At 48.6% G+C, this 25295-nt stretch overlaps 1 protein-coding gene and 1 pseudogene across 2 annotated transcripts; one reads left to right on the top strand and one right to left on the bottom strand.

The window, feature by feature from the left end:
* Positions 1-1474: 1474 nt before the first annotated feature.
* Positions 1475-19400, bottom strand: Asl (argininosuccinate lyase). 2 transcript variants are annotated; one of them, XM_075977849.1, is made up of 17 exons: positions 19302-19400; positions 19076-19130; positions 13645-13839; positions 13048-13131; positions 12767-12823; positions 12538-12635; positions 11196-11273; positions 11000-11077; positions 6723-6775; positions 5824-5886; positions 5288-5402; positions 5079-5163; positions 4924-4983; positions 4581-4664; positions 1983-2063; positions 1766-1872; positions 1475-1674 (listed from the first exon to the last, which is right to left on the bottom strand). In XM_075977849.1, exons 2-17 carry the CDS (start codon positions 19085-19087, stop codon positions 1530-1532), a joined length of 1395 nt encoding a protein of 464 aa, XP_075833964.1. In that variant the 5' UTR covers positions 19088-19130; positions 19302-19400; the 3' UTR covers positions 1475-1529. The 2 variants fall into 2 exon arrangements, with proteins under 2 accessions (XP_075833964.1, XP_075833966.1); XM_075977851.1 differs by lacking the exon at positions 19302-19400 and adding an exon at positions 19209-19227.
* A 3673-nt stretch (positions 19401-23073) lies between these two features.
* Positions 23074-23173, top strand: LOC142842796 (U6 spliceosomal RNA; annotated as a pseudogene).
* Positions 23174-25295: the final 2122 nt, after the last annotated feature.

The raw sequence follows: 25295 nt of genomic DNA, 5'->3' as shown, positions 1-25295 counted from the left end.
AGAAGACAGAAGACAAATGGGCACAGAACAACGTCCATCCACAATTCACTTTAACTGCCAAGCGCTGACCACTGGGAAAAACTTCCTTTCATCTAAACTGAAGATCTCCAGACAGTGGAAAGAATCGCTGGCTCAGGTCAAGGTAGGCTTTTCTTCCTACAGATTTCCTAGCCCACAGGATCTTCTAGAGCCTGGCAGGCCCTGTGCTGAACAGCAAAAGGCAAATGCAACCTTCAGCAACCATGGGGGACCCAAAAAGAGTAGTTCTAGGTGCCAACCATGTAAGTTCTCTGTCGTTTTTTAATCAATAACTCAAGTAAAATTTTATCCTTCTCAAAGATCTCCGATGCAGTTTGACAGCTGAGAGGTTTTGTCGTTTAAAAGGACAGCCTCACCAAACAGATTTCAACAAGTACAAGTTTTCAAATCTCTCTCACACTGCCTTCCATAGTCTTAAAAATAATTTTCATTGTGCAAAAACACCTGTCACAGTCATTCTGACATAAATATGCTACTGTTTATACAATGTATATGTCTAAACTTAGGTTTTCATAAACTCAAAGAATTCTTGTGAGTTCCAAGGAGCTGAATTAAAGGATCCACCTTAAACAGGTCAAACACACCCCTCTCAATTCCCTGGTCCTAATTTTTTTCCCCCTAAACTTAAGTTTGTCCTCTGTTCTGCCAGTACCTTAAACAGGTGTAAGAGATGCCAGAAATTTCCATACCACAAACACTGGACAGGACCAAAGAGATCAGCTACCCCAGGATGTTACCTAAAGGGACCAGCTATGCCAGAATGTGACTAGCACCCAGCTTTGTCAGGTCCCCCACAAGATGATGCTCACAAAAAAGCAGTAAGCAGTCTTGAGAATACGCTGTCCCAATTCCTTTAACCTTTTGTGTCTAACCTCCACCTTTTTATTATAAAAAAGAGATGGGAATGCAATGGCCTGGCCTGTCCCTTTAAGAGGCAAGCCCCACCTACTCCCTCCCCCATCTACAGAGGCAAGCAGTTCTTCCCTCCGCTTCCAACCTGAGCTCCTTCTTTTCCACCTCTCTCTCTCGAAGAGGTCGCTATTACCGTGGCTCCTCCCCCAACGGTTTCTCTCTTGTGCTCTCTCCCTCTCTCTTTCTCTGCTCTTCTCCTTTCTCCCCTTTGCCCCTCCTTTCCATAACCCACTAAATAAATATCCAACCTCACTCTGCATGGTATGCCTATCCCTTTTCTGTCTCTTACACACCAAGGCTGTGGCTCCTTGTGGGACTGGCTGCCCAACAGAGGCCTCTCACCCACCACGTGGCTCCCTGCCTGGGACTTGCTGCTCCTCGTGGCCCACTGCCAGCTGCTGCCACTCGGGGAACAGCACCGTTTTATTTTTGCCATAACAACTTCCTTCTTGCCCCCATGGGCCAGTTCAACAAATCCCCATTCCACCCACGACGAAGACAGTCTGAGGCAGGAAACACGTGGTGTCTCTTCAGAGCCCCCACTTTATTATTGGGGAGCAGCTTTCGGTGGGTGGAATCTAGGCCTGCTGGGCCCGCAGCAGGGCCCTCACCTGGCTGATCTGCCACTCCACGCTGGATCGTGCCGTACCACCCAAGGCACTATACTGTTCCACGCTGTGACCGTAGTCCCACACGTGATTCACGTCACCTGAGAACAGGGGGCTGGGGAGAAAGAAGGAGTCAGGATAGTGCACTCCATGGAGCTGCCCAGGGTCAGATTCAGGATGGGGTGGGGATGGTGGGGGTGGCACACCTGATGGTCTGCAGTTCCTGCAGGGACAGCTGGTTGAGGGCGACTCCTTTAGTCTCTGCCATGAACACAGCTTTTCCGGAGGCCTCATGGGCCTGGCGGAACGGCATCTGGATACAAAGGCAGAAGGTGGTGCCATCGGGAGTTGTTTTCCCGCTGCGACCTGAGTGCCCGGCTTTGGGGACACCCTTGTCCCCAGGCCCAGGTGTTTCACACTCACCCCTTTGCGGACCAGGTAATAGGCGAGGTCGGTGGCCAGCATGTCAGGACTGAGCGCCTGTGTCATGTTCTCACGGTGAATCTAGGGGCACAGTCCAGCAAATGTGAGCGCGGGGGGGGGGGGGGGGGATGGCGTGGAGCCTGCCCTACCGTGTTCTTCTTCTTCTTCTTCTTTTTTTTAAAGATTTTATTTTTTATTATGTATACAGTACTCTCAGTATTCTGTCTGCATGTCTGCCTACAGGCCAGAAGAGGGCACCAGATCTCACTACAGAGTGTTGTGAGCCACCATGCGGTTACTGGGAATTGAACTCAGGACCTTTGGAAGAGCAGGCAATGCTCTTAACCTCTGAGCCATCTCTCCAGCCCCCTACCGTGTTCTAAGCAACTGACGAGTCTCTTTCGCCCCTACCTCACCCCACTCAGCCCCTCCCCACCCCACGAGCAATCCACTCACTGCTTGAACATTTTCATCAATATTAGTTTGTTTTTATCTTTTGAGACTTTGTAGCCCAGACGAGCCTCAAATTTACAATCCCGTCTTGGTGTCCTTAGTGTTGGGATTACAGGGGTGCATCCATGCTCTCAGTATAGGATTGCATTTTTTTGTTATGCATGTGTGCTGTGCTTACGTGTCTGTGCATGATTTTTTTTAAATTTGGGGTTTATTTTTGTTTGCTTAAGGTTTGTTTATTTATTTATTTTTACTTTTTGGTTGTTCAAGAAAGGGTTTCTCAGTAGCTTTGGAGCCTGGCCTGGAACTAGCTCTTCTAGATCAAGCTGGCCTTGAACTCACAGAGATCTGCCTGTCTCTGCTTCCAGAGTGCTGGGATTAAAGGTGTCTGCCACCTCTGTCCAGCGAAGATTTATTTATTCTGTATAGAGTTCTTCCTGCATGTATGCTTGCAGGCCAGAAGAGGGCACCAGATCTCCTTACAGATGGTTGTGAGCCACCATGTGGTTGCTGGGAATTGAACTCAGGACCTTTGGAAGAGCAGTGAATGCTCTTAACCTCTGAGCCATCTCTGCAGCATTCCTCCCCCCACTGTTTTTTTTTTATTTTAAATATGTGTGGGCACATGTGCACATGTGGACGTTCATACATGTGAAGACCTGAGGTGCAGGGATCATCTTTGTTAGCTCTTCCACCTTATTCACTGGGGACGAGTCCCTCAATCAAACCCAGAGCTCACAGACATGACTAGTTTCACTAGCCAGCTCCCCTGTGTGGCGGTTTAAAAGAAAATGGTCCCCAAAGGGAGTGACACTATTAGGAGGTGTGGCCTTCTTAGAGTAGGTGTGGCCTTATTGGAGGAAGTGTGTCACCGTGGAGGTGGGCTTTGAAGTCTCATATATGCTCAAACCATGCCTGGTGTCTCAGACCACTTTGAGCAGCTCCTTCTCCAGCATGATACCTGCCTACACGCCTCCATCCCTGCCATGGTGAAAATGGACTAACCCTCAACTGTTTTTTCTGCTTTCCTTTTTAAGACATGCCATGGTCATGGTGTCTCTTCACAGCAATAGAAATCCTAAGACACCCTGCCTTTTTTTGGTGAGGGGGGACTGGAATTAAAGATGTGCCTCCATGCCCGGCTGGTATCTGCATGTGTTTCTAGGGATGGGAACTTGGGAACTTCACATTTGGGAAGCAAGTGCTCTAACCACTGGGCCATCTCCCCCAGTTCCTATCAGGTAAGCAGAGGCACATTTTGAGAACCAGTGCTTTAGAAACAGTGGAACTATCCAGGGGTGAAATGATGTGAAGTTGGAAGTTGACTTCCGAATAACTCTAGGAGAGGCAAAGAGATGAATAAAGACAGCAGAAGCAACATGCGGCCACACAGTGAGGCTCTGTCTGAACCACACAGAGAACGGCCACGAGGCACTTGTTTTTAAAGCTGGGTCTTGGCACATGGGGGTTCTCTATGCATCTCTGTGATAAACAGCAGAAATGCGGCTAGCGGTGAGGTGCATGCCTGCAATCCCAGCATTTAGGAGATTAAGAGAGCAGGATGGTGAGATTAATACCAACCTTGGCTATATGCAAGACCCTGTCTCAGAAAAAGAGGGGGAGGCCGGGCAGTGGTGGCACACGCCTTTAATCCCAGCACTCAGGAGGCAAAGGCAGACGGATCTCTGTGAATTTGAGGCCAGCCTGGTCTACAAGAGCTAGTTCCAGGACAGGTTCCAAAGCTACAGAGAAATCCTGTCTTGAAAAACCAAAAGAAGAAGAAGAAGAGGAAGAGGAAGAAGAAGAAAAAAAGAAGAAGGAGAGGAGGAGGAGGCGGAAGAGAGAAGACAGTGGGGCAGACCTATAATGCCAGCACTTGGGAAGCTGAGGTCTCAAGTTGGAGACCAGCCTGTGCTTCACAGTAAGATCTTATCTCAAAAAAAGAAAAAAGTCCTGTTCTGGCCAAAACCTAGGATTTTGGTGTCTAACCAATCCCTATTCTTCTATGCCAGGTTTTGGTGCCTTGCCCTCCCCATCAAGGTCTTCTGGCCTCATCCCCGTTCCCTCGCAAATCACTGTCTGGCATTTCCACGGATCAAGGGCCTGGGGAGGAGAGGTAGGAGATGTGGGGGGCGTTAGTCTTGCCTGCAGCGTAGAGATGACTCCGGTGGCCACTTGGAGGACGGCAGTCATGGTATCCGATACTTCAAACACAGCTTCCTTGTCTTCCTGGAAGGCGTGTAGCAGGTGAGGGGCCCGGCAGCCCTGCCCTTCACCCAGACCTCTTCCCTTGTTCTACTGGAGACACTTAGCACCTCTCCCTGCTACCCCAAGGAGCAGCAGGGGACGTCTGAGGGTAGTCACAGACTGTGTGCCCAGGACGGGAAGGAGTCATTCTAGGGGCTCCTTCCTCTCTGGGTGTCGCGGCTCTGAGAAGTAGTACGTGGTACAGCCAGAGGGGGTCCTCATCACATCCCCAGCCTCCTACCTGTAAATCCTTGTTGTACGTGCTGGGAAGTCCCTTGAGCGTCATCAGGAGCCCAGCACACTGTAGGAAGAACGAAGCTGAGGAACTGGGACACCAGAGCCAGTCATGAAGCCCTCCAGAGGACCCACCGGGTCCCTCCTCTCTTCCCAGCTTACCCGCCCAAACACTCGGCCCGCCTTGCTCCGGATCAGCTCCAGGCTGTCTGGGTTTTTCTTCTGGGGCATCAAGCTGCTTCCAGTGCTGGGGACAGAGGTGTGAGGACTGAGGTTCTACTGACGCCTGGCTGGCCCTCTGGCAGAGGCACTGGGCAGGGCGGACTGGGGTAGGAGGAAGTCATTCCAGCATCCTGAGATACGGGCCTTACCTGTAGGCATCTGAGAGCTGCACAAAGTTGAATTCCTTGGTGCCATAGAGGATAAGGTCCTCTGCCATCCTGCTGAGGTGGGTCATACACAGAGAAGCCCAAAACAGGAACTCGGCTAGAAGGGACAGCAGGCGTTCTCTTTTAATTTACCTTCTGTACGTGTTCATTCATAGAAGTCAGAGGACAGCTTGCAGCGGTTAGATCTCTCCTCCCACCACGTGGGTTCAGTGCATCACACTGGGGCCATCGGGTTTGGTAGTGTACGCTTTACCCACTGAGTAATCTTTGCTGGTCGTTATTGTTGGTGGTGAAATTTTTTGGTTTTGTTTGTTTGAGACAGGATCTTAGATAGCTCAGGCTGTCTCAAGCTAACTAGCAGAGGAAGTCCTTGAGTTACTGGTGTTCCTGCCTCTGCTTCCTAAGTGCCGCGACTGTGGGTGTGTGCCAACACGCCCAGTGCGTGCCGTTGTGGGGATCACACCCGGAGCTTCACGCCCCCTAAGAAAGCATTCTGCATCCCCAGCCCTGTATCCTACCCACGAAGTCTCTCTCGCTGGTGGCATCCATGCTGTTGAGCGTGATGGCTCCAAAGTTCAGTTCTGGATGAGAGGGAGGGAAAACAGTCGGACTGGGAGCTGAGAAGCGCTCTTCTCTACCCGGAACCAGGATGCCCAGCCTCATCCTTGACCCCTTCTTGGAAATGAGAATTGAGGAGGAGTCTGAGGTGGGGAAGGGGGTCTCTGTACCGATCTCAGGAGGGTGGATGGAGGTCGAAGTATTCCCAGCAATAGGTACCCCTGACATAGGTAACCTCAATAATCTCAATACCCAAAGGCAAGATATGAGAGCCTCTGCCCTCTCATTGTGGGAGGCATGGAAGTCTTTGGGCTCACAGATGGACCAGGGGAACCAGGAATGCTAAATACACAGGGTTGTCACTTCACATGGGGAGATATACCCTGTTTTCCACCCAGAAGGCTGGGAGCAGAAGAGGTTAATAGCCTGGTGACCTTTGCACTGTCTGTGTGGCTGAGACACACCAGATCCTCCCCTGAACCCTTATCGTGAACTTGTCAATCTACAGAACCTATCTTTATGGAAGGTGCCACATGTACTATTCAAAGAGTTTCAGGGTAGGCATGCCATAAATTTTATTGTGACATGGGATTGAGTTAATCATCACCAGGAAAGATTTCATCAAATTGTGGCGTGCTTCAATATGCCTAAAATAAAATACGTGGGATAAGACTCCCAAAGTTTGAACCAACACTGTTGAACCTGCGACCCCATGTGTTTAACATTCCTGGCTCCCCTGGTGCTTAGCTGTGAGCATGAGGACCTCCATGTCTTCCACATGTCACCCCTTGTGTCTTTGGGACCCTGCAGGGTCTAAGAGTGACAGTCTCCAGAGAAGGATGAGCAGAGTAGACCTCACCTGCTCGGAGTAGCTCCCGGTCCACACCCAGAGGGTTGCCCGCAATGGCCCCGCTGTAGAGACAAGGGTTCAAAGTGATTAAAGTTCTGGATACCACCCACACGCAACATGTCGGGCTAAATCTTAGTAACTCAGCCCCTCTGCTGGCCTGGACACCTTAAGGACCCAAACATTTGCCATCATGCAGGGGAAATGGTGCCCATGGGAAATCAGTGGAGTTTCAGCAAGTTCTCAAGTTTGGCTATCCCCATGTTAGAGATCTGGAAGGCCAAGAAGGGGCAGCTTTTTGTTGGTGGTGATAAAAACCTTATGTGTGTGTGTGCTTTTTTGTCTGTATGGGAACTACATGCATGTAGGTGTCCACCTAGGCCAGAAGAGGACTTCAGAGACCCTGGAACTGGAGTTAGAGGCAGTTGTGAGCCTCCCAACATGAGTGCTGGGAACTGAACCTGTGTCTTCTGCAAGAGCAGCCAGTGGTCCTAACCATCTCCCCAGCCTTTACAACTTTGTTTTATTATTTTTATTTATGTGTACATATGTGTGCGTGTGTGAAGGCACCCATGGAGGCCAAAAAAGGGTATTGGATTCCCTGGAGCTGGAGCTATGGGTGGGCTATAAGCCACCCAATGTGGGTGCTGGGAACCCGCTTCCTCTAGAAGAACAGCAAGTACTCTTAACCAGTGAGCCATCTCTCTGCCTATATTAGAATTCTTAATTAATATGTATATTATATATATTTGATTTCATTATGACATTTTCATTCGTGTGTAAAATGTATTTTAATGATATTCATTCCTCCATTATCCTCTCTTGCCCTCCCACCTTGCTAATCCCTTTTCCCCAGCTCCTTCTATGTTCCTTCTTCTTTTTTTTTCCTAAATATTTATTTATTTATTTATTATGTATACATTATTCCAGAAGAGGGCACCAGACCTCATTACAGATGGTTGTGAGCTGATGTGGGAGTGTCATATATCAATCTGTTGATTTTATTGGCTAAGCAATAAAGGAACTGCCTCGGCCCATTTCATTGGTTAGAAGATAGGTGGGAGGAGTAGACAGAACAGAATGCCGGGAGGAAGAGGAAGTGAGGTCAGACTCCACAGCTCCGCTCTCCCAAGCAGGCGCACGCAATGAAGCAAGCTGCCAGGTCAGACATGCTGAATCTTTCCCGGTAAGACCGGTGCTCACAGATTATTAGAGATGGGTTGATTGGGATATCAGAATTAGCCAGTAAGGGCCAGAGCTAAGGGCCAAGCAGTGATGAAAAGAATACAGTGTCTGTGTAATTATTTCGGGGCATAAGCTAGCCGAGCCGGGCAGGCGGCTGGGGTGTTTGAGGACGCAACCCTGCCGCCGCTCCATATTACTACAAATGACGCCCAGACGTGTGGCTAACTAAACCCACTTAAAAAACCTGAGAAGGCTTAAAAATAATGGAGAGAGAGTTTAACACAGATTTTTGCTGTTTGTTGGTGGCGTGCTGTAGAGAGATTTCCTGATTCAGCAACAGCAGCAGAAAAAAAGCTACGTTATTTTAAAGTGTGGCTTCCCGGGGCTGTGCCGCCAGTGCAAAATCTGGCTTTATGTTTGTGTTCCCGCTTGGGATCGGAAGGAGAGTGCTCTGAGACCTTGACGATGACTCAGAGCTCCCCGCCTGCTCCTGGGCAGAAGGCAGAATCAGGCTTAGGCAGGCGGAAGAGCATGGCGGATTCCTGCCGCCATACAGGGACGTGTTTTCAGACTGCGCAGTGCTCTGCGTGTCAGATTTGGACGTAACTTGGATGAAAAGAATTTCTGTGCTGCACGCTCAGTCTCAGAATTAAAGTGCTGAGTGCTGCTCCTACCTGGTAGCCCCAGAGCTAGCACAAAATGGTACGTCCTCCATTTTGAAATTTTCCTGACTCAGCTTCAGCTGCAAATCCCTGAAGCTCATTAAGAGGTCCTGCCACGAAACACTTAAACGGTGTTGATGAAAAGCTGAACACATGCTTTTCGGTTTTCAGCCGTAGCAGGAAAAAAGCTGCGCGTTTAAAAATGCCGGCTTTCTGGGCCATCCTGCCAGGGCAAACTCTGACTGTTTGAGGTAGGAGGGCTGGCTACCGAGAGAGGACTTGAGTGTCGTCTGTTGTAGCTTGCTGGCTGGCAGGGACCTTGAAATGCTATAATCATGGCTGCAGCCTGTATATCCGCCATGAGGCTGGAAAGCTAAGGGATGGACTGGATCTAGCTGGCAAAGCCACGGCTTTAGTCCTACTGAGATTGCTTGGCAAATTAAAGACTCATGTGGTCAGAAAAAGAGAGATATACAGTAAAGAGAGATTCAAAGACAGAGAAAATTTCTGAATGGTTTAAAGTGTGTTAAAAATATATGCAAGCTGAAAGTTGAAGTTCTTAAAGCAAAAAACAAAAAAAGGAAGAGAGTTGTTGTGTGTACACACCTTTAATCCCAACACTTGGGAGGCACAGGGAGATAGAACTCTGTGACTTCAAGGTGTGGTAGCACACGCCTTTAATCCCAATGCCTGGGAGGCAGAGACAGGCGGATCTCTGAGAGTTCAAAGACAGCCTGGTCTACAGATATACGCTCAAAAAGCAAAAAGTTAACCTAGGAATGTCACAGCTTAGATTCTTAAGCGCCTAGTGATTTTAAGGCGCAAATCAAAAGTGCTCCTGGATAGTAAAAAATTGTAGATTCACAATAGGACAGATTCAGACCACTAAATGAGTCACACTGTTGGATGAATGTACGTTGGCTTGGGAGAGAGAAGAAAAAGAATATAGAGAATAAAGTTAATGGTTTAAAAAGAAAAAAGTAAAAGTAAAGTCTTTAAAGAGACAGAGTACAGATAGTTATAGATATAAATAAAAATAAGCCACGTAAAGATGGAAAATTCAGAGAGAGTCTGGATTATGTACATTGTGTTTTCTTTAAAATTTTTGACTGTGAAGGAGCTAAGTACAGAGAGACATTTCATTATATGGGCTGCCAATTGGAACCAGAATGGATATCATGAGGGTATGATTTCAGAATTTGGATCTAAGGATATGATACTTTGGAAAAGAGATTCTTCTTTTGTTTTCACAGAGGACCAGACCCTTTGGATTTCTTCTATCCCGATTTGGTATGATAGACCACGACCTCCCGAAAGGTTCCTGTGAATGCCCTCAGAAAATTGCTTCGCTCAACTGCCAACAGGGATGAAACTAGCACACAGGTTATACCATGAAAGACCTAATTAACGACGCCCCCATTCAGCAGGAAGCAGTTTGGAGAGAAAAAACTGCGCCCACGTTCCCAAATATAGTTTATAAATGTTCTTTTACATTTAAAGGGGGAAATGATATAGGTATGAATAATTTGCATTGATAGAGATTTACGGTCAATTTTGTTATATGTATGAATGTTTCTGATGTAATTTTTTACTTGATAACTGTTTTGTTATATGTAATTTTGCTATGTTAAGGTTAAAGCCTTCCTTTTTTTTTTGTTTAAACAGAAAAAGGGGAAGTGATGTGGGAGTGTCATATCAATCTGTTGATTTTATTGGCTAAGCAATAAAGGAACTGCCTCGGCCCATTTCATTGGTTAGAAGATAGGTGGGAGGAGTAGACAGAACAGAATGCCGGGAGGAAGAGGAAGTGAGGTCAGACTCCACAGCTCCGCTCTCCCAAGCAGGCGCACTCAATGAAGCAAGCCGCCAGGTCAGACATGCTGAATCTTTCCCGGTAAGACCGGTGCTCACAGATTATTAGAGATGGGTTGATTGGGATATCAGAATTAGCCAGTAAGGGCCAGAGCTAAGGGCCAAGCAGTGATGAAAAGAATACAGTGTCTGTGTAATTATTTCGGGGCATAAGCTAGCCGAGCCGGGCAGGCGGCTGGGGTGTTTGAGGACGCAACCCTGCCACCGCTCCATATTACTACAGTGAGCCACCATGTGGTTGCTGGGAATTGAACTCACAACCTTTGGAAGAGCAGGCAGTGCTCTTAACCTCTGAGCCATCTCTCCAGCCCTATGTTCCTTCTTTTTCAGTGACCCAGTGAGTTTCGCTGGGGTTGCTTATGGGGCCATGTGTGAGTGGTTACCAATAACAGCATGGACAGATTCTTCAATCATTGAAGAAATGCAACCACAAAGTCTATATATAGACTCTGAGGAAGGGGCAGGGCCTTGCAAGCCCCTCCCTCTAATCCCCAAGCTTTCTTCAGTCCTGCTGACTGAAGTGGATCTGCCTTCACCTTCCCTCAGGCCTTGGGGACTCTGGGGCCTTACCTCCCCAGTGGCAGGACATTGATCCGCTTCTGCACCTCCAGCAGCCTCTCTGAATCTCGTGTCAGTGCAACAGCGTGGCTGTGGGAAACCAGAAACGGGTGGACGGTGGTTGGGTGATGGATACCAAGGAACCTCCCCTTCTACCAAGGCCCCCAGTCAGGGCCCCTTCCCAGTGTCCCTACTCCACAAAGCTCACCTCAGGATCCAGTGGCTCCAGCGGATAGGCTGAGCCCTCTGCAGGTGTGTGTATCCTGGAAAGAGGACGTCACGTTCCCTGTAATAGGAGAAGAAGCAGGGCACCTGAGGGGTTGGGGTCCAGAGGAACAGGTAAGGCTTGCCGAGGACCCCTGGAAACCTACAGGCTAGGCTCTTTGCATGGAAGGTAAGAGCAGATCGGTGAGCTCTACCTGAATAAAGGACCAGATGCTCACTAGGGGGACAAACAGGCCTTAAGGAAAGAGAACAGAAGCAAGTCAGTGAGATCAAACATTACGCCAGGAAGGACATGGTGGTACAAGTCTATGGATCTGCTTGGGAGGTTGAGGCAGGAGGAATGCCATAAGATTGAGACCAACCTTGGCTATACGCTGAGTCCTATGTAGCCTGGTTTACAGACAAGACCCTGTCTGAAAAACCAAGCCCAGCTCTGGGTGGTGGTGCACACCTGTAACCCTAGCATTTGAGAGGCTGAAGCAAGAGGACCTGGAGTTCAAGGTCAGCTTCAGTTATGTAGTGGGTTGGAGGCCAGTTTGGGCTATCTAGAGAAAGAAAGAAAGAGAGAGAGAGAGAGAGAGAGAGAGAGAGAGAGAGAGATAGAAAGAAAGTAAGTAAGTTAAGTCCAGGACAGGAAGGAAGAGAGATTAAATTTGAGGCTAGCCTGAACTACACATAGCAAGTCCCAGGCTACCTGTAGTATATAACCATCACCATGTTCAATTTCAGAATACTGTCATCGTGCCATTAAAAAACAACCTTGTAGTCTGGCGGTGGTGGCGCATGCCTTTAATCCCAGAACTCAGGAGACAAAAACAGGCAGATCTCTGTGGGTTCAAGGCCAGCCTGGTCTACAGAGCTAGTTCCAGGACAGTTAGGGCTCTTACACAGAGAAACCCAGTCTCAAAAAACCAAACCAAACCAAACCAAAAACCCAAAACACTCATACATACAAAATAAAATAAATATAAAACAAACAAACACCCCCCCCCCAAGCCCAACCGGGCCTGTGGACTGTCGATATTTGCTTCCTTTAGGAAGGAGCAGGAGGTTCTTTGGTCCCGCACTTGAGTATTTAACTATTCCTCTCGGGCCTTTATGTGCAATTCTGCCCTAATTGTACCTGCTCTCGCATCTGGTCCCTGGAGAAGCTCAAGTACATAAGAGGAAGACTAGGACCCAGTCTACTATGAGCCGCGGGGAACCGTCATCCACGCTGGCTGCATACTTCTGGCACGGCCGGTTTAGGGTTACTAACACTTATTCCTTGCTTAGATTCCGCCCAGGGAGAGAATTCTTGTGGCGGTGTCTCCCAGAAGACTTACGCCTCAGCCCGGTCGACCATGCTTCCAATGAGCGCCCGGAGCAGGGCGGAGAGTTTGGAACAGGTCTGCCTCATCCAGAGCCTGAGATCCGTGACCACCTGTGGGGAGGAGACAGCCACGCTCAGGGAGTGGAGCCTGCTGCTTCCTTCCCCGGAGAACCGTGCCAAGAGCCTCCGGGGTTCCCAGGGTTGAAAAGGTCACAGCAGAGGGCAAAGAGGGCTGGTGACACCTGGTCATTGCGGCTTCGTCCCGTGTGTAGCTTTCCTGCAGCTTCACCAATGAGCTCCTAGGGGTGGAGAGGCATGAAGATAGGCTAGAACACTCTAATCCCAGCTCAGTGGGGACACTGAGTCTAGGTAGTGGTCCTTGCCAGCCTTATGGCTTTCCCTCCCTACGCCAGGGACCCAGTCTTGCCCAAGCCTCTTGCCATTTCTACTCTGCCAGTGATGGTTAGTGCCCAGGGTAAGGTTGATAAAGAGACCGATTTGTAGGAAGAAGGGCGTTCCATACCTTCAAGCGCCGTTCATTGGCTGTGTGGATGTCTTCATCATTGGGATGCAGTTTGAAGGTGCCCTGGGCCCACTCATCAGCTACCTGGAGCAGGCAGCAGCAACACAGGGTGTCAGGTTGATAGGCATCAGGAGCCTCCCTGCCTTGGTCTTGGATCCACCATGTTTGCTAAATGTCCTTGTACGGAAGCTGAGCCATAGAATATTCCCCATCTCTGACCCAGTCCACCTTGGTCTTAAGCCACGAGGAGTCATTAAAAGACAGAGCTGGTAATTATAGCATACCTTTCCCGTCACCTACTTATTACAAGGTCAAACAATAAATCTGGGATACTACAGCTTGTACTCAGGATGTAAGAACTGGAATATGGTTCAGTGGTACAATTGAAAATTGAAATAGAATTGTCTAGAATCTCCCAGCGAGGGGCTGGGGGTGTGGCTCAGCACCAAAGCATTTACCCAGCATGCACCACAGGTCTGGGTTCCAACTCCAGCCTTAGGAGGGAATAAAGGTGAATGCAGTGCTTAGGGACTTTGGGTAGGAGCCTGGGTTCCCAGGGGAATGGATATAGGGTGGACCTCGTGTCACAGAGGCTACCTTGTCCAGGCCTTGCAGTATCTGCTGCGTCTCGGCTTTAGTGAGAAGCCCCGCCTTCTCCAGGCCCTTGCTGTAGGCCTTGCTCCCCTGCACATCCACGTTCCACAGATTCCGGTCGTAGGAGATAGATGAGTTGAACTTCTCCATGATGGGGTCGACAGCACCCACAAAACGGCCACCCCATAGCTTCCCACTCTGAACAAGAGGGCAGAAGAGAACACAGTCTCAAAAGGGACCCTTAGGAGAGATACCCAGAAAGGACTGTGTGTGTGTGTTGGGGGGGATATTAGACATTATTCTCACTGGACAGATGGGGCAACTGAGATTCAGAAGGTCGGGAACTTGGTGAGTGTGCAAGGGATATATATGATAGACACAGAAGTCGGGGCTCTTTCTCACCACATGGCATGGACCAGGGAGATGGTGGCATTCCTTGGAGCACAACAGAATCTTTTTTCTTTAACTGGCAAACAACATAGTATGTACTTATTCTATGGGGTCATGTATATTTATAAGTGCATATATATGTGTGTATATATATACATATATGTGTATATGTATATATTAATACTGGAGATTAAACCTAGGGGCTCTGGCATGGCAGACAAGCATTGTGTTTGAGTTATATATTAACAGTCCTCTTTTACTTTATTTATTTTTTGGATTTATTTACTTTATCTTATGTATTTTTTTGCCTGATGTATGCCTGTGCACCATGTGCACGCCTGGTACCCACAGAGGCCAGGAGAGTGTGTTGGACTCCCTAGAACTGGAGTTATGGATGATTATGAACCATCATGTGGGTGCTGAGAGCCTTGGTCTTCTGCAAAATCAGTAAGTGCTCTTAACTGCTGAGCTATCTCCCCGGTCTCATATTTTTTTTGAGATAGGGTCTCACTGTGTCTGGCTGGCTTGGAATTCTTAGAGATCTGCCTATCTCTGTCTCCTGAGTAGTGATTAAAAGGTGTGAGCCAAGGTCACTATCAGAAGCCCCAGCCGGGCGGTGGTGGCGCACGCCTGTAATCCCAGCACTTGGGAGGCAGAGACAGGCGGATCTCTGTGAGTTCGAGGCCAGCCTGGTCTACCAAGGGAGTTCCAGGACAGGCTCCAAAGCTACAGAGAAACCCTGTCTCGAAAACAAACAAACAAAAAAAAAAAGGTGTGAGCCACCATGTATGATCCTCTTTTAATTTTGAAAGAGTTTCCTAAGTTGCCTAGACTGGTACTGAGCTCACTCTGTGGCCTAGGCAGATCCTCCTGCCTCAGCCTTCCAAGCAACTAAGATTACAGGCCTGTACCCCAGACCTTACAAAGACAATGCTTTGTAATTCTTAAAAGACATTAGCCCCTAACCCCAGGCACCAAAGGGCAGAAGGGTGGGTGAGAGAGGCACCTCTCTGAAAGAGAAGGGCACAGGCAGGGTGGGAGGATAGGACACCGAGCATGCAGGACTCGGAGGAGAGTGTGGTAAGGACAAAGTTAAGAGATATGGCATGTCCATCGTTGGCAACCTTTCTCTCTGTGTGTGGGTGTCTACAAGAGCCACTGGGAACTGGGTGGTGGTGGCGCACGCCTTTAATCCCAGTACTCGGGAGGCAGAGGCAGGCGGATCTCTGTGAGTTCGAGGCCAGCCTGGTCTACAAGAGCTAGTTCCAGGACAGGAACCAAAAAGCTACAGAGAAACCCTGTCTCAAAAAAGCAAAAAAAAAAAAAAAAAAAAAAAAAGAGCCACTGGGGACATATCACTTCTGCCCCAGAACTCTGAACTGACTTTGGGCCTATCATATAACTCCTTGGAACCTCAGTTTTGCCTCTTTGCAAAGCAGGAAATATACCCACGTGATAGGCTTGTTATAAGCCAGTGGTTCTCAACCTTCCTCATGCTGCGACCCTTTAATACAGCTCCTCAGGTTGTGGTGACCCCCACCATACAAGTATCTCATTGCTACATCATAACTAATTTTGCCACTGTTATGAATTGGAATGTAAATATCCGTGTTTTCTGATGTGAAAGAGTAGTTCAACCCCCCAATGAGGTCGAGATCCACAGTTATAAGCATTCAATCTGATATCATTTGCAAAGTGCATGCATAGTGAAGGGAGGCTGGGGGTGCTCACAGACAGGGTGTGCTCTCTCTATTCTCTCTCTCTCTCTCTCTCTCTCTCTCTCTCTCTCTCTCTCTCTCTCTCTCGTATGTACATGTTCACGTGTGTACGCAAATGCCAGAGGTCAGTGTTGAGTGTCTTCCTCAATTGCTCTCTACCTTTTTATTTATTACTGTTTATAACTTTTGAGACAGGGCCACACTATGTAGCCCTGGCTAGCTTGGAACTCACTATATCAATCAAGCTGGCCTGGAGTTTAGATTGCCAGTCCCTGCCTCCCACATGTTGGAATTAAAGTGTCCTGTCACATTTTTTAGAGGACCCCTCACTGACCCTGACCCTTATCCATTAAGCTGGCCTGGCTGGTCAACAGTTTCACCTTCTTCAGCACTGGGACCCAAACTCAGGTTCTTTCGCTTGCACAACAAGCATTTCGCCAGGCGAGCCACCTCCCGATCTTTGGGGCTTGCTCTACCATCTGTGCTCCTGGGTCTGGTGCTGTGGGCGCCATGGGAACATCCACTGTGCTCTGGCTCCAGACTTGGAGCTGACCTCCTCGGTACCCAACAGTCTTATTGTCAAAGGGCTCTGACTCAATGAGGCAGCCTCCACCATCACCCCCGGCTTTGAGAGGTTCTGCACCTGACCCTTAGCCACCTCAACAAAAGCCAGATCTTTTTCAAAGTGCTGCGCGTGGGCCCTTGGGTCTTGGGGGTCAGGGCCAGCCAATCAGAATAGGGAGCAAGTCAGGAGTCTGTTGGGGAAGGCCCAGGAGGATCCTGCGGCTGTCTTCCTTTCCAGATTTCTGGCTTCTGCGTCTGGTTTGTTGGTAATAACAACCCCTTAACAAGCAGGACAGCAGCCAGAACAATTAGTACCAACCCACAGAATGGCTTAAGGCAAGCTGAGGTCATCTGCAGTCCAGTCCACTGTGTTTGGGGAGCAAACAGCTCCAATCCCACCAGCAGGCTTCCAGGCACACACTCCCTTTGTCCCCTTTCGATATTTAGTATTGAACCTGAGGCCTTGTGTGTGAAACACAGGTGTTATATCACTGAGTCATATGCAGCCCCTTTCTGGAGGACTCTAAGCAGGTAGTTTACCACTGAGCTAACAACCTCGGCCATGTTCTTGGCATGTGGAGACAGGGCCGTGCCACGTAGTTCAGGCTGACCTAGAACTCATTACAATGCAGTTGGAGAGGGCGCTGCTCCAGGCTAGGAGTCTGGGACAAGGCAAAAGCGGCTCAGAGTTGGGCCGAGTAGAATGAGCAAAATTCAATTCAAGTGCACAAGAGAAGTATCGGAGTGGCTACTGCTTGTTGCGCGTAGTAGTGCTCACCTATGACCCCAGTGTTAGGGAGGTGGAGGCAGGAGGATTAATAGCTTTTTGCTCTGTTTTGTTTTGAGACAGGGTTTCTTTGTGTCCTGGCTGTCCTGGAACTCACAGGTAGACCAGGCTAGCCTCAAACTCAGAGATCTACCCGCCTCTGCCTCCTGAGAGCTGGGTTTAAAGGTGTGCACTGCGACACCGGGCATTGCAATTCTATCCTTTTATGAAGTGGACACAATTACCCCTACTTCACAAAGGAACTAACAGGTCAAGGCTGTTCCTGGTGTACAAATCACATCTGTTTGGCTCCAAAGTCCAGTCCTTGTTCCTGACCCTCCGCACGACCCAGCAGCTAAGTAAATCAGGCCATCTTAACGTGTTCAGATGAGCGGAGAGGAAGGAAGTGACTCGCCAGCTACTGAGGATCAGAAGGGTCTGGGCATGCTAGCATCTGTTTCCCTACAGCCCCCTTTCCCCTGTGACGTCAGAGTGATGACTCCATGATCCATCCCTTACAGGCCGAGCCCAACAGCTCTCATTAGTCCATTGACTAGATAAACTAACCAAGTCCGTGGAAGGGACCGATGTCTTGCACACTTGTCATTAAATTGGAAGAGAAGCCGGGCGATGGTGGCGCACACCTTTAATCCCAGCACTCGGGAGGTAGAGGCAGGCAGATCTCTGTGAGTTCGAGACCAGCCTGGTCTACAGAGCTAGTTCCAGGACAGGCTCCAAAGCCACAGAGAAACTCTGTCTCGAAAAACCAAAAATAAAAATAAAAAATAAAAATAAAAAAATAAATTGGAAGAGAAACCAGGAATACTGGCCCAAAGGAGAGGACAGGGACACCCTAGGGGGGTCACTGGAGCCACAGAGAGAGGTCCCTACCTTCTGGCTCTTTCCATATGACAGAGCCCGAGTACAATTTAGGGACTCAACTTTTCCTATATGTGAGGACAAGCGCAAGGCATGAAGGGTATCCTACAGGGTGGGGACTGACAGGAGGATGTGGGGGTGAAAGGCAGGTGTTGAGAAAGATGAGGGAGCTCATTGGGTAAAGGCCCTCGCTGCCAAGCCTGCAGGAAAGAGAATCTCCTCCCACAAGTTCTTCCCTGATCTCCACATGTGAGCCATGCCCACACATGCACGTACTCATAAACAGATAAACAAACAAGAAAATCCTCAAAGAAAAAAGTAAACGGAAAGTTTTGATGTGGTTGCTCACTCACACCTGGAATCTGAACGTTCCGTGGGTGGAGGCAGGAGAATTGCCAGAAATCTGAGGCCAAGCTGGGCAGACAGTGAGTTCCAGGCTAGCCTGGGCTAAAGTGAGCTGAGAAGGAGAAACAGGGGCAGGAATGATGGATCCGCCATTAAGAGCACTGGCTTCTCTTCCGGAGAAGCCAGATTTGATTCTCGGCACCGATATGCTGGCTCACAGCAATTTGTCCTGTTCCTGTAGTCTCACACCCTCTTCTGACCTCCACAGGCAGTAGTCACCCACGTGGCACACAAACATACATGCAGGCAAAACATCCATACACACAAAAATTCTAAACTATTTTTTAAGGGAAAACAGTGCCGGCCGTGATAATGCATGCTTTTAATCCCAGCACTCGAGCAGAGGCAGGTAGATCAGTTTGAGGCCAGCTTGATCTACAGAGCGAGTCCCAGGACAGCCAGGGCATTACAGGAAGACCCTGCCTCAAAATACAATTTTTTTTTTAAAGGGGGGGCTGGGGGAGAAACAGCCACACGTGGTGGCCAACTCGCAGTCATTAGTGAGGTCACCTCCTGAGCCACTTGGTGGCGCTCGATGGGCAGAAGACGATGGGGACATCCCTGAGTGAGCCTACATTAAACTGGGCTTTGGAAGTGTGGTCGGGAATTTCTGTATCACTGCAGGGCTGTCTGGAGGGAGGTGGCCCCATGCACGGGTCAACCCAAGTGGCTCCTCCCCGCTCGTTTGCAAGGTCCCCGAAGTCCTACACACCTCCGATGCCATGTTGGGCGGTTCCTCCTTCTCCTGGAGCTTCGGTCCTAACGATCTGGAAAACAAGATCAAACTGACCACCTCGATTCTGGAGGTCTGCGGGGGTAGGGACTGCTCAGAGTTGGGGACACACGCTCGGCTTGCGGGACGTGGGCAGCACTCAGCAAGCGCGCCACAGTCCTCGGCGTTCCCTCGTGTTTGTCCCTCTGTCCCACGCTCCCAGGACCTGGTCGAACAGACTCTCTGTGGACAGGTGCCTTCTGATCCCTTCTGGCCTCTCCTGGCCCGGATGGCGGCTGCTGCCCCTCTGCCTTGTCCCCGCCTCCTGGCTGCGTAGAGCCAATTGGGAGAGGTGGGTGTGCCGCCTATGGGCGGGACCGCCTCTGGCTGAGCTACTTGCCAGAGGAAGTCTGTGATTTCCGACCAGTTAGTTAGCCACGGGCTGTTTGGAGATTCAGACAGGTGAGAACCACGCTAGGAGGGAAGAAAGGTGAGAGGAATGTCATCCCAGCAGCACCCAGGAGTCCGAGGCAGGAAGACGGCTGGAAGTTGCAACCTGGGTTGCAAATGAACCTGTTTTAAAAACAAACAAAAAGCCGCCGACTCAGCACTTGGGAGGCTGAGACTGGAGGGTCTTTCTCATTTCAAGGCCAGTTTGGTCTACTTAGTGAGTTCCAGGCCAATCAGGACTACACATTGAGACCCTGTCTCAAAGCGGAGGGCATGGGGAAGAGCACGTACTAAATCAGATGCGGCTTTGTATGGTGGTTGTGGTGGTGCAGGCCTGTAATCTCAGCATTGGGAAAAATCTAGGCAGGAGGATCAGAAGTTTGAAGTCTTCCTGAGCTGAGCTGCGTTAACCAGTTCAAGGGCAGCCTGGGTTACACAAGAGCAATTTAAAAACAAACAAACAAACAAAAAGATCGGTAGTCAGAGTGTGGGAAGATAAAGGATAAATAAAGATAAAGATAAAGTGTGCTAGCTAATACCAGTGATCTCGGCACTTGGGAAACTGAGGCAGGAATATCAAGAGTCTGATATTCCTAGACCCTTGTAGTATTTGATGTTCCTAATACTGTGACCCTTTAATACAGTTCCCCATGTTGTGGTGATCCAACCCTCCTCCCTACCATCACCATAAAATTATTTTCATTACTACTTCATAACTGCATTTTTGCTACACTTTACATAATGTAAATATCTGTGTTTTCCAACGGTCTCGGACAACCCCTGTGAAAGAGTTGTTCAACCCCCAAAGGGGTCAAGACTTACAAGTTGAGAACCGCTGGCCTAGAGAGATAGCTCAGCAGGTAAACGAGCCAGCCACGAGAGGCTGGGAACCTGAGTTCGATCCTGGGAGGCCCGTCTGTAATCTCAGCACTTCCAGCTCAAGACAGGAGAGAAGACTGGAGAATCGTCTGGGAGCTTGGGAGCCAGCGGGTCTGGAGTACTCGGAGCAGTGGTAAATCCAAGAGAAGCCCTGCCTGGATAAGGGGGAAAGGCAAGAACCGACCTCAGAGGGTGGCCCCCCAGTATCCACACATGCTCTGTGGCACATGGTATGCACACTTCCCCACCTCTCACACCCAAAATAAATCAACAGTTAAAGAAAAGACGGATCTAGCCATACGTGTCATTGGATATAAGGTGCTTAGAGTCAAGGTCTGAGTTTGAGTCCAGGGGCCTACATGGTGGAAGAAGAGAATGACACCACCAAATTGCCCTCTAACATCTGTGTGTGTGTGTGTGTGTGTGTGTGTGTACACACATGCGTGCACGCGTGCGCCCCCCCCCACAAAACCCTAACCAAACAAATAAATAAAGTTAAAAAAATAAAAGCACCTAAAAAAAGTTGGGGATGTAGCTCAGTTGGTAGTCTCTAGAGAGTCCAGAAAGGGATCTTAAAAGTGATTATTTCATGCATTTGAGAGTTAACACTCAGCCCATCCCAGAGTCTATCAAGTCCATCCTAGAAGCAGGAAGTGTAGGCTTCCATGGAATCAGTCTGGGACCATGGCTGGCAGAAGACTGGGCCGCGGCCACTGTGTAGACCAGCTATGAGCGTCTCCCTGTCGTGGAGGTTGTTTTTGTCTGAATGTGCGTATGTACAGTACATGGTATCAATGGAAATCAGAAGAGGGTGTCGGCACCCCTGGAACTGGAGGAGCAGATGGTTTTGAGCCACCAAGTGGGTGCTGGAAGCTGAAACTGGGTCCTCTTGACCATTGAGCCATCTCTCCAGCCCCTTGTGGACTGTGGACGTTTTTTGATCGCCAGCAGATCAGATACATTAGAGCTAGCCAAGACAGTACTGGGCGCATTGGAGACTACTCCTAGTAATTGCTAGGGTGTCTGCATCACACAGTGCAGTTGAAATGGTAAGAATTTAATCAAATGTTTGTGCCTCGTGAAGTGACAAGTTTTCAAATTCATTGCCAACAGGCCTAGATGACTGTAAATATGTAAGAGCTCACGCATGTCTCAGGAGTAGAGAGAGCCCTTGCCTACAGTCTATGAAGTGAGGAGCTGGGGGCAAGGCTCGGCAGTGAACACTTGCCTAGAGTCACCCAGTCACCCTAGAAAACCTCAAGCTCTGGCTCTTTCCCAAATGACAGACAAAGTTCAAGACACTGTAGGAGAAGGCTGGAGACACAGCTCAGTTGGTAGAGTGCTCACTTAGCACACAGAGAGCTCTGTGTTTTATCCCCAGTACTGCTTAAAGCTACCACAGTGGCTCATGCCTGGAATTCCAGTTTTCAGGAGGCGGAGGCAGGGTCAGGAGTTCCAGGTCACCCTCAGCTACACAGTGAATTCAAGGTGAGACTAAGCTGCACGGTCCGCCTCAAATAAACAAAACAAGTGAAAAACATTTAAGGGAGCTAATTGAGGCGTTAGCTCTATGTGTAGAGAATAAACAAAATAACAATAATTGTATTTCCTTTGTTTACTTCGTTGTGTATTTTGAGGCAGGATCTCTCTACATCGCTAGACTTAAGTTCACTGGGTAGCCCAGGCTGGTCAGAAATTTGACATTCTTCTACTTCAGCCTTCCAAGGGCTGGAATGACATGTGTGTGCCAGCGCTCCTGGCAATAGCTTGAATTCTAACAGTGTCGTAGGCACCATGTTAAATATTTCATATGGATAACCTCACAAGCTTGGCAGCATTATGTCCTCACAAGCACTCCTAGAAGGCAACCCCGGTAGCCCCATGGTTCTCCAGGTGAGGGAAGGACAGGTGAAGGGAGAATGAATGATTTGCCTAAAGACACCAAGACAGGAAGTTGCAGAGCCAGGAACTAAATCTAGCATCTCAGGATAAACAGGACATCTGCCTGGGAAGCTCTCCAAGAGCTGGCCAGTCAGAGGCTAATTAATTACCCGAGAGATCACATTAATGATCAACTGGCTAACAGGATTGCTACTGAACCTCACATGACAGTCACCTGCCTTTCCAGTCCCGGCAATGAAAACAGACATTCAGCAGGGAAAGCCTGGAGAGGTATGGCTCAGCAAGAGAGGGTGCTCACCAAGCACTCCCAGCACCGCAGAGAAGAGGGATGGGGGAGGTCTAAGAGACCGCTCAGTGGGTAAAGACGCTGCTGCCAAGCTTCATGACTGAGCTTTTGTCTCCAGAATCCACAGGGTGGAAGGCGAGAAATGACTCATGAAAGTTGTCCTCTAACCTCCACATGAACGCTATGGATGAGCATGCACACACACACACACACACACACACACACACTCCACATGAATGCTACAGGATGTGCATGTGTGCGCACCCACCCACCCACACACCACATGAACGCTATGGATGAGCATGCACACACACACACACACACACACACACACACACACACACACTCCACATGAATGCTATAGGATGTGCATGTGTGCACACCCACCCACCCACACACCACATGAACGCTATGGGATTGCATGTGCACGCGCACGCGCGCGCGCACATACACACACACACAATTATATAACAACAGTGATGCTCACCTCAGCACTGCATTCTTTAAAATTAGAATTCTACAGAGAAGATGAAGTGGCCCCTGCACAGGGATGACACTCATGTGAAGTCTTCCGTATTTTAGATGCATTAGAAGAGCTGTTTACTTCCCATCTGCCATGAGGTGAGCTTGCTTTGTTCCAACAACTGCTGTTGGCCACACGTTAGCCTCACCCTAGACCCACACCAATGGAGTCAGCTTACCAGGGACGTAAACCTCTGAAAACCAGGAGCCAAAATAAACTTTCCTCCCCTAAACAACAACAACAAACAGGCAAAAACGGCTCATCCAGGGAGGCTGCCTACTGCCCATTCCCACTACTTGAGTTCCATCCCTCGGGTCCACATGTGAAGCACCTGGGGACAAAATCACTAGAAGGAAGGGCTGGAGAGATGCCTCAGAGGTTAAGAGCATTGTCTGCTCTTCCAAAGGTTCTGAGTTCAATTCCCAGCAACTACATGGTGGCTTACAACCATCTGTAATGAGGTCTGGTGCCCTCTTCCGGCCTGCAGGCATACACACAGACAGACTATTGTATACATAATAAATAAATATTTAAAAAAAATCTCTAGAAGGAAGACATACCTGTTTGACCACAGTCTGTTAGAACCTGGAGATCGTGGAGAAGTTGTTTTAATTTGTGATGCTCTTTATTGTTACTATAAAAATCTCATCTAACTGGGACCATATCAGGACATAGAATTTGGGTACCCTGAGGTTTTTTTTTTTTTTTCATGGGCCATTGTCACGCACACGACTTCAGGATAAACTGTCTCTTATACCCTTTGAGGAGACAGTTGTGTTTTTGCTGACTCACTTACCCCGAACTTGATTTTAAGAGGTTAATATTGAATGGAAATTATTGTTGGTGGTGGTATTATTCTATTTATCAATTACTTCTTTATGGTGTGGGAAATATAAGCAAAATGTACTGTCTCTTCTATTAATGGGTTACATAAGACAAAACTCCATTAAAAAAAACCGTAATGCATAGCAGAAATCAAAATTCCTCCAGGTCAGTTCTTTCTTCTTCTTCTTCTTCTTCTTCTTCTTCTTCTTCTTCTTCTTCTTCTTCTTCTTCTTCTTCTTCTTCTTCTTCTTCTTCTTCTTCTTCTTCTTCTGTTTTTGTTTTGTTTTTTGTTTTTTTGAGACAGGGTTTCTCTGTAGCTTTGGAGCCTGTCCTGGAGCTAGCTCTTGTAGACAGGGCTGGCCTCGAACTCAGAGATCTGCCTGCCTCTGCCTCCCAAGTGCTGGGATTAAAGGCGTGTGCCTCCACTGCCCAGCCAGTTCTCTCTTCTTCTTTTTTTTTTTAATATTTATTTATTATGTATACAATATTCTGTCTCCGTGCATGCCTGAAGAGGGCACCAGACCTTATCACAGATGGTTGTGAGCCACCATGTGTTTGCTGGGAATTGAACTCAGGACCTCTGGAAGAGCAGGCAATGCTCTTAACCGCTGAGCCATCTCTCCAGCCCCAGTTCTCTCTTCTTGATATCAAAATATTTGCTCAAGGCTGCATTCTCTGTGAGAAATTGTATTCTGCTTATCAACTGCATCTGTTTGTGAGGCCAAGCTCTGGCCACTTTGGGTGAGGCACAGGGACCCTCTGGGTTAGGAATAAACACCCAGTGTGGATGCCCTGCCCTCCGGGTGCCCTTGCTCTTGGTGCACTTGCCTGCTTCCTTCTGCCGGGAACCCTTTTGTGTTCCAAAGTATTTTTGATTGTGTGGTTGTTTTCTTGATATCACAAACCCATACATCACAATGGCAACACCCTACCCTACCAAGGTCAAAGAGAATATTTACTAGTTAGTTCAGGGGCTGGGGATGTAGATCTTTGGTAGAATACTGGTCTCACAAACACAAAGCCTTGTGTTCCATTCCCAGCACCTAACACGCTAGGTGTGGTGGTACTTGCCTGTAGCCCCTGTACTTGGGAGGTAGAGATAGGAGGAAGGAGAGTTCAAGGTCATCCTTGGTTAGCCAGTTTGAGACCAGCCTGGACTACTTAGGACCTCATCTCAAATCAAGCAAACAAACCAAACTCAAACAAAAGCCCTTTACTTGGGGACAATCACTGATGCGTCAATGAGATTGATACAGGTACTTAGCAGTTACCTGTGTGGACACCATTTCAGTATGGATGCAAACCAATTCTCCTACTTGAATTCATCTCTGAGCCATTTTTATGGTGTGGCTCTC

Source organism: Microtus pennsylvanicus, chromosome 1 (genome assembly GCF_037038515.1).
Source record: "Microtus pennsylvanicus isolate mMicPen1 chromosome 1, mMicPen1.hap1, whole genome shotgun sequence".
Classification (NCBI taxonomy): Eukaryota; Metazoa; Chordata; class Mammalia; order Rodentia; family Cricetidae; genus Microtus; species Microtus pennsylvanicus.
Note: the sequence above shows the minus strand (reverse complement) of the source record. Positions and strands in the feature narration are given on the sequence as shown.

Coding starts and splice junctions, on each gene's coding strand:
- Asl (XM_075977849.1), bottom strand. Junction 12,824..13,047: donor CCAATGAACGGCGCTTGAAG/GTATGGAACGCC, acceptor CTCCACCCCTAG/GAGCTCATTGGTGAAGCTGC. Junction 5,164..5,287: donor CAGCTCTCAGATGCCTACAG/GTAAGGCCCGTA, acceptor CTCTGTCCCCAG/CACTGGAAGCAGCTTGATGC.